The sequence below is a fragment of the Neomonachus schauinslandi genome, chromosome 2, assembly GCF_002201575.2.
Source record: "Neomonachus schauinslandi chromosome 2, ASM220157v2, whole genome shotgun sequence".
NCBI classification, from domain to species: Eukaryota; Metazoa; Chordata; class Mammalia; order Carnivora; family Phocidae; genus Neomonachus; species Neomonachus schauinslandi.
The window spans coordinates 46,887,227-46,903,010 of NC_058404.1; the positions used below are offsets into that span (position 1 = coordinate 46,887,227).

Here is a 15,784-nt window from a genome sequence, read left to right on the forward strand (position 1 = left end):
CCCTCTGGCCAGAAAACTAAGTGTGTGATTCAAATATGATTGGATGAGGGGAAAGCACATAGACTGTGTAATGCCTGACTTCAAAAATATAAATTGATGTTAATCATCGAGTTATTCAGTCCCTTTCTTCAAACTCCGTGTGTAATCACACATGCATAACATGCTGGAAGTAACTGTCTGAAGGATTCTGTTACTGGAAGATCGACATTGAAGTGCTCTAGCTGGGAGCACTCATTTCCCCATCTCTCTGCTCTTCTGCTCTCGGTTTTACAATCTCTTTTTCCTCCTTGCATTCCTCCAAAATTAAATTTGTGCTATATCAGACATTTCTCCACGGACTACAACTCTGTCTCAACAAGAAACTCAAAGGCCCCAGGCGGTGGTATTTCAACTAGTGATCTAGCTGAGATCTCAGAGTCAGTGTCCGTTGACCTACGGGACTCTGCAAGTCATACTATTAAAGGGCCGAGCAGAGCCCTCCACATTCCTTAACTCAAACCTGGAGGAGGTTGTTTTAAGCAGAAACAGCAAAGCGAGTGCGTTTTAGGCCTTCAGCACGCACAATGTTTCCAGGTTGGTAGGGTCCCTGTTTCGGTAACTGGGAGGAGACAGCCAGAGTACCTGCGCACAGACCTTGGTCTGTCAGCGGGTGGTCTGAGGGGTCTTGGATCTGTGTCTCTCCTGTCCTTCCAGGGGAGCTTTGTGGCGTGTATGATTGCGACCCTGCGGCAGATGGATGACAGTCACTACAGCCACTACATCAGCACTTTCAAGACCAGACAAGACCTCGTTGTAAGTTGTCTTCACTGGGTCCTGGTAACGCTAAGACTTCTTATATTGGGCAAAAACAAAAACAAAACTGAGCATCATGAGTCCAGAATTCCCTTCTCACCCACCTCCAGAGCTGCATGACTGTCCACAGTGAGTACAAAAAGGGAAGGATTGATTCTTATTTTCTCTCTGTGATAGCATTTGAAGACTACAAAACATGTACCAAGAGGCCCTCACCCGCCCTCTGAGTCTCGGATCTAGAGAGAACCCTTATTTGGAACCATTTGGGAGATCTGTTTTGCTCTCAGAAGAGAGTACTACCTTGTTTTCAGAGTTCGCTGTTAACGCTATGGCCAGGATTCTAGGAGGCAGAGAGTGCACAGTACTGCTTCGGAGATGTGGTTGGCATCATCCTTTTCAGTAGTTCCTGGAAAGGGAAACAAGAAGAGGTCATACTTGCCCCTTATAACACCTCTAAGGCGATATTTGCCCTCTGGCAAGTATAGTCACCTTCAGTTGACAATATTCCATTCTCTTTTGTTTTCAACCAGAAAATTGTCCTCGTGATAACTCTTCGGAATACAACCAAAGGTTGCCCAAGACGCAAAGTTAGGCCTCGGGCTGCTTCCCCAGGATCCTTCCCCTCAGGGAATTGTTAGTGGCTGTTAACAAGCGCCTGAAAGTATCATCTTACCTTGGAAAGCAGTGGGCCCGACACAGCTGGATCAGCAATCCAGTGTCCTTGCTGTGGACAATCTCCCACCATCCGTGCATTTTCCAGTCTTCTTTCTACCTTCTATCTGTACTGTACTGGTAGTATGTGGCCTGTACCCCCAAGGATAGTCAGCTCCTTCTCTGCCAATCACCTTCCTCTCTGTGAGGTCCACATGATGGAAAAGCACACAAGGAACGGCAGAGAGAGCGTCTTTTGTAGGAGCAGTAGTGGTAGTAATGGCGTCTGGCTTAATCTGGAGGCCTCCATGAGCCTCCACTTACGCCATGCTCTGGCAGGCAGGATGGCGTGGGGACCCGTGGCGATAGGTCACTGTGCCTGCAGAGACCAAGGGCAAGAGAATTAGGAACAGAGGAGGGAAGCTGAGGGTAGCAGTATTTCTCCTCCGTAGGCAGAAGGCACGGTGGTTTAAGAACACAGACTTTAGAACATCCATTCTGGCCATTCTACTTCCTTCTATGACATTTTGGCCCAGCTGTTTAGCTTCACTAAAGTGCAGGTTCCTTATCTATAAGCTAGCACCTATTTTGAGGGTTAACGTAAATGAGTATCGATTGAATCGACACCTGGTAATTACCAAGCTTCGTGCTTGGCATGTGGTTAATGCCTATGAAGCCAGCTATCTATAGCAGTGATTTTATTATTCTCTTTTATTATATAATAATAAAAATTTTATTATTATAGTCTAGTGACCATTCCTTCAGAAGGCAGGTAGAACGAGGGAAGTTAAACTAAATTCAAGCTCTTGACAATTTGGTTCCATTAAGTAAGCAAAAAAAACCCAGGTTTAACTCCTGTCTTCCAAACAATGGTAAGCTCTTTCCCCTGTATTATCTAATTTAAAAAGGATTATTATCCGCATGAGGGAACGATCGTCATCAGGGGCAAGCCTGCGGCGTACACGTAGGCCATTTGACTTCCAGCGGACTGCCCTTTCCCGCCCTCCTGCTGCCTTCTGAGTAAATCACTTGGAAGACATTGGGAAGCGGGAGGTAGAGTAAGGCCTGGGACAGTCTGTGAATTACCTTTATATACCATCGCTATTTCCAGTTAAATTAGTTTACCAGGAGTTGAATGTAGAATCGGCATCAGGGGTGGATAACCAGCCTCTAAACTTAATCCTTGCTTCACAAACCACGAATACTTACTGATTTGAGAGAGTTAATAGAATAGTTAATAAATTGGTGGGTATACTTCAAATGTATGATGAGAAATTTTAAAACTCATGAGGTATGTCTATGATTTGAGAATTGAGGATAGAAAAGTTTGACTCTCTGTTGAACCGGAGGAAGAGTCAAGGGTCGCAGAGACTTCCCACCAGGATTGTTGGCACGCCGGTGCTGTCTGGCGGCCTGCGTGCCAGAAGTTGGCCATCTTGCCCACCGTCTTGGAGGGACAGCGTTTGAAAATAGACCCCAGGCCACCTGCTTCCCAACTCCCGCACTCCTTCTGCTACATGATGTAATCCATGAGATAGAATTGTGCGGTTTAGTGCCAGAGGAATTGGCCTGGATTTTCAACTCCGGAATCCACGTGGAAAATGTCTAAATTTAACTAACTAATAAATAAAAGGTTTTCAAAACTTTTTAGCTTTGACTTTTAGTCCAAATCATTCTAAGTTGCTTTTTGCTCACAGTCCCCTTTTGAGTCGAATAGCTGTTCTGCATATACTGTGCTCTGTGTTCTTTTGTTATTAAGTTATTACCGTCATCGCAACCCACTGCTACTGACGCTTTTTTAGGACCCTTTAGGCCCTTTCCCAAGCTACCCCTGGGAACGTTTCTGGAATAGGAAGAATCATGACTTTGCTTTTTATTTATAGTGGTTTTCTTCTGTTCTAATAATAATAAAGGAGAATTGGGCTCAGAGTTACAAGATGTATCACAATTGCTGGTAAATTCATTTTAAGTGCAGTAGATCTGTTTGGACAAACTTGACAGCAGAGGGCTAAAGACACCATGGCTCTAAATTTGGGGTCCAGAACCCCACATTCTCTTTCCCGCTCTCCCACCACCCAGTCTCTACAGCCCTCAGCAAGTCTTTTACCTTTTCACAGCCTCAGTTTTATCATTTTTGTCCTTGTCAGGTCCCTAAAAACCCTTATTTAAAACATAGGCTGTAATCATGGACCAGGCATGTCTTGTTCTGATGCCACGCTCCCTCCTGTCCCCTAGTTTTCCCCCAGATGTTCCTCCTCTGTTCTCTGCAGGATTTCCTCATGGAGACTTTCATCATGTTTAAGGATCTGATTGGAAAGAATGTCTATGCCAAAGACTGGATGGTCATGAATATGACACAGAGCAGGTAAGATGGCCCAGGGCCGGGCCTGCAGCCTTTGACCCTGAATACTTGGCTCTTGTGACCAGGTGGCCAGTTATCTGACCTTCAGAGAGTGCTGTTGAATCTCTGGGTGGGACATCATGCTCGGTAGAGTAAGGAGCCTCCCGTTGCTGGGATGCTCGTTCTGGGCTCGCGTTCTTGCTTTCCCCTGGGCTGTTGTAGCTGCCCCGCCTCAGGCTCTCAGCTCTGGTGGAATCTCCTCATTGCCCTCCTGTCCACCTCCTCCCCGGCTCTCCCACAGCACCCTTCCGTGGCTCCGTGTGGCCTTCGTCGTCAGGACAGGCAGGGCCTCTGTGGCCTGGCCCACCCTGCTTTTCTAGCCTTACCTTCCACTCTTTCCCTCAGTATACAGCCTGCACTCCAGCCAAACTGGCCTCTTCCTGGTCCCTGGATGTGTTCTGTGCCTTCTGTTGGGCTGCTTCTTCCACCTGCGGTGCCTTCCCATGTAACCGCTGGCTGTCAGCGTGCCACCATTCAACGTCCTTCTCAAATGCCATCTCCAGAGGAAGCCTTTCTGACCTGGATGTGGCATTCTCTTCCTTTGATGTCCCGTACCTCTTCGATACCCCCTCCACCAAATTTTCCATATTCTTTGTTGGGTCATGATTAGATTTACAGATTCACAAGTGACCCCCACCGAGTTGTAAACATCTTCAGACCAGGAACCCTCTCTTTCAAGGCGAAACCTAAGCCAGTGCTTTGCAGTTGTTGGACTGTAACAAATACTTGGTGAATGGGAGCAAAATGAACTGAATATATGTATCTTTTCAGAGTTTCAGAGTTTTATATATATGTATATATATGTGTGTGTGTGTGTGATATGTATATATATGTGTATATATACATATACACACTTATAGATGTCAAATAAGATTTCAGAATTTTTTGAAAGAACTAAATAAAGTAAACCATTATAAGAGCTGTTAACTCCACATACCTGATTAGAAAAACCCTTCCCAACTACGTACAGATTAAAGAAAAACTCTCATCAGTATCACTAGACTTGCAAAGAGAAGCATCGCAATAGAGTGCAAAGAACCCTGTCTGAGGCTCAGGGGATCTGTTTGATCATCCCAGCTCTACCCTCAAGTGGCTAAATGGTGATGCAGCCTTGAGTGGCTCTTGTAGTCAGTTCTAGAAACTGCACTTGAGTGTCCTCTGCAGTCTACTTTGGCGTTGGTCTCTGATGACCTTGATAGAGCTAAGGGTCTCATGTTGCCAAATCCAGGTTTAGATTGCTTTGGTTTTTCACGTAGATGGGAGATGTTTGGAAGAGCAGAAAGTTGCCTTCCTTATCTGATATTTTCCTTCCACAGAGTTTTCCTCCGTGCGATAAATCAGTTTACTGAGGTTCTCACAAAGTTCTTTATGGATCAGACAAGCTTTGAACTTCAGGTAAGCATGCTGCTCACCTAGGAAGCTCCTTGAATTCTCAGCCACAGCAAGACAACTGTGGCATTTTGGAAAATGTCACTTCAAATTTTATCATTTTCAAGTGCAAACAGTTTTCTTGTTTTTTCTCCTTTCCCTTTAAGCAAACATTCCTGTCACTCTGTCCTCCAGACACAATCAAGTAGAGTTTTTTTTTCTGTATAACTAATACAGGTTTGTTTGTTTTTTAAAAAGTAATAGTAGAAAATATGGCTAAGGAAAAAAAAAATTGAAAGACAAATGATCCTACCTTCTGCCGTTAATGTAACACAAATACACACATACACATGTGCTTGCAGATGGACATGCAGACATTTCTCTGCCTATGAGTGGTTTCGTTTCTAAGGAGGGGTTCATATACACACTTGTGTGAAAATCCAAAGTGGTAGTGAAACAAGTGACCCCTAGCTCCATCTTCATTCATCCAACAAACATGCGGGTAATTATAGGCACAGGGTACCATTCTAGGCCCCAGTGAAGGCAGACAAGTTCCCTGCTCCCATGGTGCAAACAGTTCTTGGTGATGTGCTTTTGCTGTGTCATGTGGCTTTGTTTATATCTGTGGAACTTTAAGAGTGGAGAGTCATCAGAAGAGGAGATTATATATGTATTTATATATACATATGTATGTGTGTGTGTCTATATGAGCTAAAATGGAATATCTATATTTGCTGGTTAGAAATAATATATATGTGTGTGTGTATGTATGTGTATGTACGTATGTGTGTGTGTGTGTGTGTGTGTGTGTATGCCAAAGTGGAATCAAGCTGTGCAGTTCTTTGGCAACCTATTAATATAATTTTTTTCTATCATCTTTTCAATGATATTAAATGTTTTCACAGTATTTTTAATGGCTGAGTACAGTCCGTTGCATGGCTGGGCCATGATTTATTTAACCAAATTCTTCTTATGAACATTTAGACTGTTTCCGTCTTCTGTTATTTAAGTAACACTGTGAAGGCCTTCCTTGCTTTAAATATTTTTAAATACCCATGATTATTTTGCCAGGATAAAGTCCTAAAGTATTTACTATTTCAGAAGTTGGCAGAATTTTAAGGCTTTTGATATATATTGCCAAACTACTTACTATAAATAGGTGCACTTCTTGGCAGCAGTTTTCCCCTATCTCGGGAGTAAAGACAAATAGAATAGTCTGGATTAAAAAAGCTTAATAGTAAGTGTTAAAACTTTCAGGGTTGAATAACTGAAACACGAGAAAGGAAAAGGGGCCTGGTGGATTTTATTTTGTTTCTTTCCTTACTCCCTGTGAGTAAATTTCTACCATGTGGCACTGTTTTACTCTGACCCATATTAATGTTATTTTCCATTTCTTTTCACCCACACAATCAATTTTGAGCAGCTCTGGAACAATTACTTCCATTTGGCAGTAGCATTTCTCACCCACGAGTCCCTTCAGCTTGAAAACTTCTCTCAAGCCAAGCGCAACAAAATTGTCAAAAAGTAAGTGCCCTCTTAAACTTGCTTAAGATTGGCAAGGTGATTCTTCCATTTCTACTTGTTTTTTTAAGATTTTATTTATTTGAGAGAGAGAGAGCATGTGTGAGAGAGAGTGAGCGAGTGCAAAAACAGGGAGTGTGAGAGGGAGAAGCAGACTCCCCACCAGGCAGGGAGCCCGATGCGGGGCTCGATCCCAGGACTCTGGGATCATGACCTGAGCCGAAGGCAGACACTTAACCGACTGAGCCACCCAGGCGCCCCGATTCTCCCATTTCTATTCAGAGCAGGATTTTTGGTATCACAGAAACATTACTGTTCAGGGGCTCCCCATGTTGTTGGTGAGATAGGTCTTAATGGAATCATTTAATAGGCTTCAGATTTCCTCTAATTCATGTGTCTTTTCTCAAGGCCCCCTTCACTTTCCCATCAACCATCACAATTTTTTTAAAAGATTTTATTTATGTGAGAGAGAGAGAGCACAAGCAGGGGCCGTGGCACAGAGGGAGAGGGAGAAGCAGGCTCCCCGCCAAGCAGGGAGCCCGATGTGGGGCTCGATCCCAGGACCCTGGGATCATGACCTGAGCCAAAGGCAGATGCTTAACCAACTGAGCCTCCCAGGCGCCCCACCCGTCCAATTTTTTAAAATGGAATCCATACTTGGAGAGGCACCGAGGCTGGCCAGGGCTCCCATCCCCAAGAACAGCACTTACCCGCACTGCAGGCCCAGCGCCTCTCACTCACGCTTCACAAAGCGGACTCCAGCAGAGGGGCCAAGACTAACACATCCCCTAAAAATGCCCTCCAGATTCCTGGCTCAGAATTTGACATGGACATATGACCGAGACCGATGAGAGATTTAGGGAAGCTTTTCATTGCTTTCCTTCCTGGTCTGTTTCAGAGTTCACGGGAAGCCTGGAAACTCAGGACTGTGTAGTTAAATAGAACGTGAGAAATGTGTCATTTAAAGGCTGTGAAATTTGAGCTCTGTTCCCTTGCCGGGATGTCGGGGACTCTAGGCAAATTATTTGGTATCTGTCAACCCCTGGTTTCTCCCTAAAACACTGATATGGTGGCTGAGAGGTTGAGATTTAAATCTCAAAGATAAAAAGTAAAACCGGTTTTACAGATTTCCTTATGGGGTGGGTATGGAGAGAAAATTGATTTTTAAGATGGATCTCTTACTATCTTAAATGACATAACTTCTTTCAAGGATGGATTTGATTTTGGTTAAACAATCAAAAGTGAAGTTAGTTGATGCCAAGTCTGATAAATAAACTAGCTAGTTAGGCCTAATGATTTTGGTTTTGATCAGAGGGAAGTGTGACTAAGGACAAGCTATATAAAATATATATGCATATGGGCAAAGGTGCACCTTCGGAAGACATTTTTATTAATGTTATAGAAATACAAATCAGGTTCTTTGAAGATTTCTCTTATTTTTAGTAGCAGTAGCATCAACAGCCATATTAATAATAGGAGTAATTATCATTTATTGTTTATTATGTGCCAGATATTAACTACATATGCTTACCTAATATAAATTAATAAAATTAGGTGTTTTTGTTAAAATGGAATAGTAAGAGAAGTTTGTTTTTGTTTTGTTTTTGTAGGAGAAGTCTTTAAATAAAAATTTTATACTGGTTTCTGAAGGCATTTACAGAGGAGGAATTTGAAAACAATGTTTGGTGCAATGAGCAGAGAATGTCGAAATATGGTTGTAGGATGGGCCATACGTCCTTATTAGAGTTCCCTGGGAACATTGGCCATATTTCTCATTTTCCCAGCCCCCCCGCCTCTGTGGTTGCGGTGTGGGGTAGCCTCAGGCCTGTGTATTCTTTAAGAGATATCCAGGTGATTTTGATTCATCTCCAGCCACGAACCACTGTCTAGATCAATGTTTCTCTCTCTCTCTTTTTTTTCATTATCGACTCCTATAAGGAACCTTTTCAGAAATTGGTTTTCTAATCACACCCCCCTGAAATATTAATACCACAGATATACTGCATATCTGTTTGTATACTATATGTATATTTGAACTTCATACGTAAGAACAGTAAGCCTTCTGTGCCCCCAAGGACCAACGTTCATTCCTCTGGGGCAGCACCCCCCCCACTGAGAAAATATATCTTGAGCTTCTCAGTGTGAGTACTGGAATGTACTGGTTTGCACATGGGTTACTCAAATAAAAAATGTATAAAGTCAGCATGTTTGTTAGACATTGGTCACATGACTATATAAGTCATACCTCATTCATCTTCCTTTTCATTCATGCTTGTTATGTTTTGTTTTGTTTCTTTGCTTAACATCGGCCAGAATGCTCCTCCCGCTTCTCCCTTCAATAAGTTTGACAATTTTGTTTCTCTGTTACTTTTCAGTGTTCGCATTTGGCCCCCTCCTGCTGGTAAAGTCCCCCTCTCCGTGTGGCCCAGTTCTCTTTGGGGGCTCTTTTTGGTATTGACTGCATCTCTTAAAGTGACCTTGCCTCAAACCTGTCATAAATGTGACCGAGAGAAGCAAAAGGCCATTTTTACTCGCCTCATCATTTTAATATATGCACTCATTTCCACTGCAGATCTTTTTCTTGTTTATGATCTTCTTCCTAGATACGGGGACATGAGAAAGGAAATCGGCTTCAGAATCCGGGACATGTGGTATAACCTGGGTGAGTGTATGACCTTGAACCGTCCCACACACAACTCCTATGTAATGAGCACCCCATGATGGGTTCTTTCGATTTTAAGTCCCAGTAACCCTGAGACCTCTTTGTGTGTCTAGAAGTGAAAGTTGACGTATAGCTCTTGTATTATGACATCAGAATATAATATTTAGGCACTCATTTCTGAATTGAGTTGAGTTACCCACGGGACCTTTTTTTTCCTTCTGGCCCGGTGGAGGAATGTGGTGACGCTTGACTTCCAGTGAAATCACTTTTCAGTACCCTCACTTACTTTCATTTCAGGTCCCCACAAAATCAAATTCATCCCCTCCATGGTGGGTCCTATTCTGGAGGTCACCCTGACCCCTGAGGTCGAGCTCCGGAAAGCCACCATCCCCATTTTCTTTGACATGATGCAGTGTGAGTTCAACTTTAGCGGGAATGGCAATTTCCACATGGTAAGTGGTAGAACTGGAATCTTCCGGATGCACAGATAGTCAACACTTGCTCTTTCTTTCTCTAAAGAGAAGCAGTTGCCCAAGTAATACAAATCCAAGTTGGTCTAAAAACTGTTTACTTTTCATTTTGTAAAATAATTAGAGACAGAATCGGATGTTCTAGAAACCGTCTTTTTGCTACACGTGTTTCCCAAAACAGCACTGCATCCCTGGGTAATTAAAATTTGACATCACACATCTTAATCCTATCTGTTGCAGCACAGCTGCGAAAATAATGCCATGGATTGGGGGACTGATGCAGTGGTCTCTTATTTTGAGGTCTCCTTCAGAGGAGGAAAGGGCATTTTTTTCCTGCAATGTAAAGCAAAATGACATGAGACTAGTTTAGAGCATTTCAGTAGAGCCCTGGTACATGATTAATGGATGACGTGAAGTACGATCTTCCCCTAGAATATGTTGGAAAGCGTTCACAGTTCAATAAAGGGGTTGGGTCGAATCTAGAAAGGTTGGCTGGGTGTCTTACATGTCCTCTTCTAAGGATACCTGGCATTCTCCTGTGAAATTCTGACTCTTCTTTCAGTTTGAGAATGAGTTGATCACAAAGCTGGACCAAGAGGTGGAAGGGGGCAGAGGAGATGAACAATACAAGGTCCTTCTGGAAAAACTGTGAGTATTTCAGAAACAAAGTCTCAGGTTGATGCATCATTTAGCGAGGGAGAGAAGCAGATTTCTGCTACCCTTACAGACTGGTCGAGTAGTTCCAGAAGCACTGGGGTCACCACCACAAATGGTCCTCGGTGGGGTTAATGGAGTTTCCACCATCCACTGCTGACATTTGTTTGTCTGAGTGAGTCAAATGTCCGTGTTTTCCTGGCCAGCCGGCCCTTTGAGAACAGAGCAGATGGAGCAGAAGGGGGACATGTACAGAGCAATGGCATTTTGCCCAGTGTTTGAATCGCTGAACTTCACCAAAAGTGCCTCTAATTATGGCTTCAAAGCACCATTTTAAAGGAGGAAGGAAAAAAACATTTCAAAGTCCGCTTTACCTTTAAAAATACCTTCTGCCCTATAGAGGGCCTCGAAGAACACCTGTTATATCTCCAGCCAGGCTGATCTTTGCACTGCCCTGCCCACCTCCCCCCACATCCACCATTTCTATTCCCTCCTGCGCTCACAGTATCCCCGCCACTCCCTACCCACCCACACATGCCCCGCGCACCCCTCCTGCCCTCTGAATTCTCCTTTGCACATGTGGGATTACAACATTAAAAGGTGGTTAAAAACACTTGGAGGTTGGAGTTAGAGAAACCTTCAGATCTCGTTTTCGCCATATCCCAGGAGCGTGACTTTGGACCAGTGTTCCGACGACCTCTCTGATGGCTCTCTCTTTTTCATCCGCACGAATAGCATGTACGCTCTGGTATTGGTTGAGGATTCAATGAGGTGATGCGTTCGCACAGCATCTGTTACCGAGCCTGTGCTGACGGAGCGTCGCTGCTCTGGGTTTGTGCTGGTCACTGTTACCTTCCTCAAGTCCTCCATCATCCATGGTGCTCACCACCTGAGCCTACTCATTTCTTGGGGTCTCTGAGCCTTTGTGATACTGACCAGCTGTGTCACCTGTTGACTGGGCGTATGCCTCCATCATTTTGTTGTCTGCCTCTTTTGTGGGAGTGGCATGCACTAGACTATGCTTGGGGACAGGGACTCCCAACTCCATTCTCTTTTTTGTTTTTTTAAGATTTAAGGAGCCAACACACTGGGTGCTCAGAAATGGAACTGAATTGATGACTCAACTATATTTTCAAGAACCAGAACTCTTATTTTGCTTTTAGTGGATGACAAGACCCATTCGTTGATCTTTTTATCCTGTTTCCGTTAAGTTTACCTGTTTGAGTTTCAAACCTTCCCACATTATCACTCTTGTAATTCAGATCTCGTACAGGAATTGAATGGAGAAATTACATACATATACACATATATACACACAATTTACAGATGATAAACTACCCTTTTTTTTAAATCCCAATCTGATTTTTCACTGTAAGATCTTTTTTTCTTCATTCTTCCTGAATCACTAACTCAGAAAAATGTGACTACACAAATCTCCAGTGTTCAAGAGTAATCCTAAAGTCTGGGCTAATTCTTTGAGCCCATTTCTTTCTTTTTCTCTTGTTCTCCAAGATTTCTTCTTGTCAAATCCAAGAAGCCCCTATAGAATAGCTTTGCTCTATTTGGGTCCAACAGGAGAAGGTTTAGATCAAAAGTTTATCCTCAGCTTATTTATTTATAATTTTGCATTTTTGTTGTTGACTAAATAGCACTTTCGTCGTGAAGAGGCATGTGTGTGGATGTGCACTAGATTCCTAGGGTCCTCTAGATTGGGCACTGATCCAAGGCTTTCCAGAATGCCCACAGGATGCCCTTGAAGTGCTAGGCTTTAGGGAGAATAAAGACATAAAAAGATGGTCTCTTTCAGTTTCAGTAGAGTGATCAGATAGCATACATAAACCTTTTGGGCAAAGGTTCTCATTTCTGTGGTATCGACAAAAGACAAAAACAAAAAACAAGTACAGATAGAAGTTCAAAGATGGGCATTGTGGGCTGAGATTCCAAGTGACAGTGGGACTTGAGCCAAAGCCCTGAAGACAATGTAGGATTTGAGTCACCAGGAGGGACGGCATAAGCGGAGCCCTGGGATAGGATGGCCTTACACAGAAGGGTGTGTGTCTCCTGGTCTGGCGCCACCTGCTGCCAGGACCTTGGACAGTGCTCATTAACGGTGCTGGCATGACAGACAGTATACCACATGGGCATTTGTCTCTACCTCCACCTTTCCAGGCTCCTAGAACATTGCCGGAAACATAAATACCTCTCCACCTCTGGAGAAGTGTTCGCATTCCTGGTCAGCAGCCTGTTAGAGCACCTGTTGGACTACAGAACCATTATCATGCATGACGAGAGCAAGGAGAACCGCATGAGCTGTACTGTGAACGTGCTGGTAGGTGCCAGGCCCCCAGGTTGGCAAGAGGGCACTGCTGGGCCACCCCTGCAAGCGTGGCTCAGCTCTGAGTAGGCACAAAGGTACCCTGGGGCCACCTGTATGGAGTCTATGTCCTGCTGAGTCCAGTTGGAACTGCTGACTTACTTTGGACTCAGATATCCGCTCCCACAGACATAGGGATGGAAAGTGAAACATAAGCTCTTGGCTCAGCTCTTACTCGAAAGCTATCCTTCACCTTTTTGTCTGTCTTGTTTATATGTGGTTGCTTTGTTGTTGGCAATATTGCATCAGAAACTGGAGGAGGGAGTCTATGGAATCCTCATGGTGGTAGAACTCTGTGGTCTTGCCTTTCCCTAGATATATATAACCAGGACCACAGACCTCCGTTTAGGCTGCTATGCATTCCTCTGCTTAATATAAATGAAGAACCCGACTCCACTGACCCCTTGAGAAAAAAAAGACCATCCATTGACTTGAGTATCGGTTGGCTGTCTGTTCATTTAGAGGCCCTCATGTTTTTTAGATGCATGGTCCTAAAAATAATTCTTCAACTTACCTTTATCACTGGCCACTGCCTTTCTTTGTGGGGGTATTTGTTAAAGGAAAACAGTAACCTCTGGAAAAGTGACACTGTTGAAAAGCAAAAGTAGTGGTTTGGCCATTTCCATGGCTAGCTTCTCCATAACCTTTGACTTACATTGGTATTTTTGCCACCCTTTTTTTCGGTAGAATTTTTATAAAGAAAAGAAGAGAGAGGACATATACATAAGGTAAGCTGGAGGAGATTTCTGCTTTTGCCATTTATGTCATGGCTTTATTATTTATTTCTTCAGTAAGCAAATACTAAGTCCCAACACCATGCTTGCTGCTTTGAGAGACACCAGAAAGTAAGTGATCTACCCCCTTCCCCCGAAAAGGTAAACTCTTTAGACAGATGCATAAGTACACTCTGTAGGAGTGCATAGGGAAGACAGTGTTGGGATTCCAGGGAAGGAAAGAAGACTGGCCAGAGCAGTCAAGAAAGGGTGCATAGGGCAGAGGCAAGGATGGACAGGTGCCTTCTGTCAAGGACCATCAGCCTGGGATGCTGGAAGCCCTGAGCATGAAACAAACTTGGACTTTAACTATATGCATTTCCTTGGGGAGAGATTCCATAGCTCTTACTAGCTTCCCAAAGAGGTCCATGACATTTAAAAAAAAAATTAAGCATCACTGCATTAAAGGAAGAGTATAAAGTATAAAGTAGAGCAGATGAAGTGGGAAAGACACACAGACAAGAAGCAGCAGAGAGGGCTAGGGGGAGGGGAAAGACAGGAAGTGATGGATTCCTTCATCTGTGAGAAAGGAAGGACGGAGGGAAAGATGGGGAAGCAGGCTGAGGCCTGGTTGCGGAATGAGCTGAACCTGAGCGGCAGAGTGCCTCCTTCCTTCCCTTCTGACCAGGTACTTGTACAAGCTGCGGGATTTGCACCGAGACTCTGAAAACTACACAGAAGCCGCCTATACCCTCCTCCTACATGCTGAGCTGCTGCAGGTAAGTGCATCAGGATGCCTTTTTCCATTGGGGGGGGAAGTCAACTGTCCAAGCCCTTTGGGACCAAATCCTGCACGCTTCATGATTTTGGATGGGAAGGAGCCTTATTCAAGGGAGATCCTTTTATCCAAGAGCGCTCGTATGCCTTCTAAACAAGTACAGCTAATTTTCTGACCCAGGTTGGGAAAATGTCAGTTATCATTTATTTAAAAATCCTCCGGAAGCAGAGCACAGCCTTACAGGCCTCCAGTAATTGACAGTCTAATTGAAGAAACAAAATACATGTTGATTAATATATGTAAAAAAAAAAATTGTAGAACTGCCAAGAAATGAGTTGTAAATGAATATAGCAGCACTTCCCTACTTATACTCCCTTACAAAGTCCAAGTAGTGTGCCGTGGATATAAATACACCTATATGTTGTGGATCCCGAATAATGCTTTCTAGCTCTGACCAGTCCTCTGACTTTGCATTCACGTGTGAACTGTTCTTTCCATATCACAATCTGTAAGCGGCTATTAGACAGCTTGCACTTCTCACGGCAGTAACAGAAGCTGTCATTCCCCACGGTGTTCTTGGATCCATTCCTACCCTCTTCTTTCTTCCCATTTTACTAAAGGACATCTCCGTCTACCCAGGCGCTCAGGCAAATACCTGTTGTCATCTTTTATTCACCCTCCTACTTCGAGGCTGAGCTAGAATCGCAGACCTGTAGCATCCATGAACACCTCTCTCAAGGCACATACTTACCTTTAATTTTTTTTTTCAGGGTGGGAACGATTAAGATCTAGTCTCTGAGAAAATGTGAAGTTTGTGATACAGTATTGTTGTCTGTAATCACTATGCTTTAGAGCCCAAGATTTATTTATGCTCTGGCTGTGCTTGCATCCTTCAATAACATCTCCCCCGAATCCCAGTAACCACCACTGTGCCCTTTGTTTTCATGTGTTTGGCTTTTTTTAGAGTCCACGTGGAAGAGCTATCGTATAGTATTTGTCTTTCTCTGTCTGGCTTGTTTCGCTTGTAACACCCTCAAGGTCCATCCATGTTGGCCAGAATGGCAGGATTTCTTTCATTCCCGTGGCTGAATGACATCCATTGCATATTTATCCCACATCTTCTTTATCCATTGTTGGACGCTTAGGTTGTTTCCGTGTCTCGGCTGCAGAGAGCATGGGAGTACAAGCATCTTTTAGGGATCCTGACTGTATCTCCTTTCTATCCACTTTTCTTTATCTTCATTGCTGTGTCCTGGTCCATTGTCTCTTCCCTAGAGCATGATGGTAGCCCCCTGTTACATCTGCCTGTCTCCATTCTTGCCCCTAGCAATTCATTTTCTGATATAATTTAATTTTTATACTAAAATAACACATGTGCATTGTTCTTAGCTTTGTCATTA

General features: G+C 43.7%; 1 protein-coding gene across 1 annotated transcript in view; it reads left to right on the forward strand.

Moving 5' to 3' along the window:
• DOCK5 (dedicator of cytokinesis 5) overlaps window positions 1-15,784 on the forward strand; it is a 113,505-nt gene that overhangs the window by 60,835 nt on the left and 36,886 nt on the right. Inside the window, exons 22-31 of the mRNA XM_044912561.1 lie at window positions 694-792; window positions 3,714-3,808; window positions 5,161-5,239; window positions 6,636-6,736; window positions 9,337-9,395; window positions 9,693-9,847; window positions 10,428-10,513; window positions 12,689-12,848; window positions 13,581-13,621; window positions 14,295-14,385. Of these exons, the coding sequence (XP_044768496.1) occupies window positions 694-792; window positions 3,714-3,808; window positions 5,161-5,239; window positions 6,636-6,736; window positions 9,337-9,395; window positions 9,693-9,847; window positions 10,428-10,513; window positions 12,689-12,848; window positions 13,581-13,621; window positions 14,295-14,385 (966 nt within the window). The remainder of the gene's footprint in view (window positions 1-693; window positions 793-3,713; window positions 3,809-5,160; window positions 5,240-6,635; window positions 6,737-9,336; window positions 9,396-9,692; window positions 9,848-10,427; window positions 10,514-12,688; window positions 12,849-13,580; window positions 13,622-14,294; window positions 14,386-15,784) is intronic.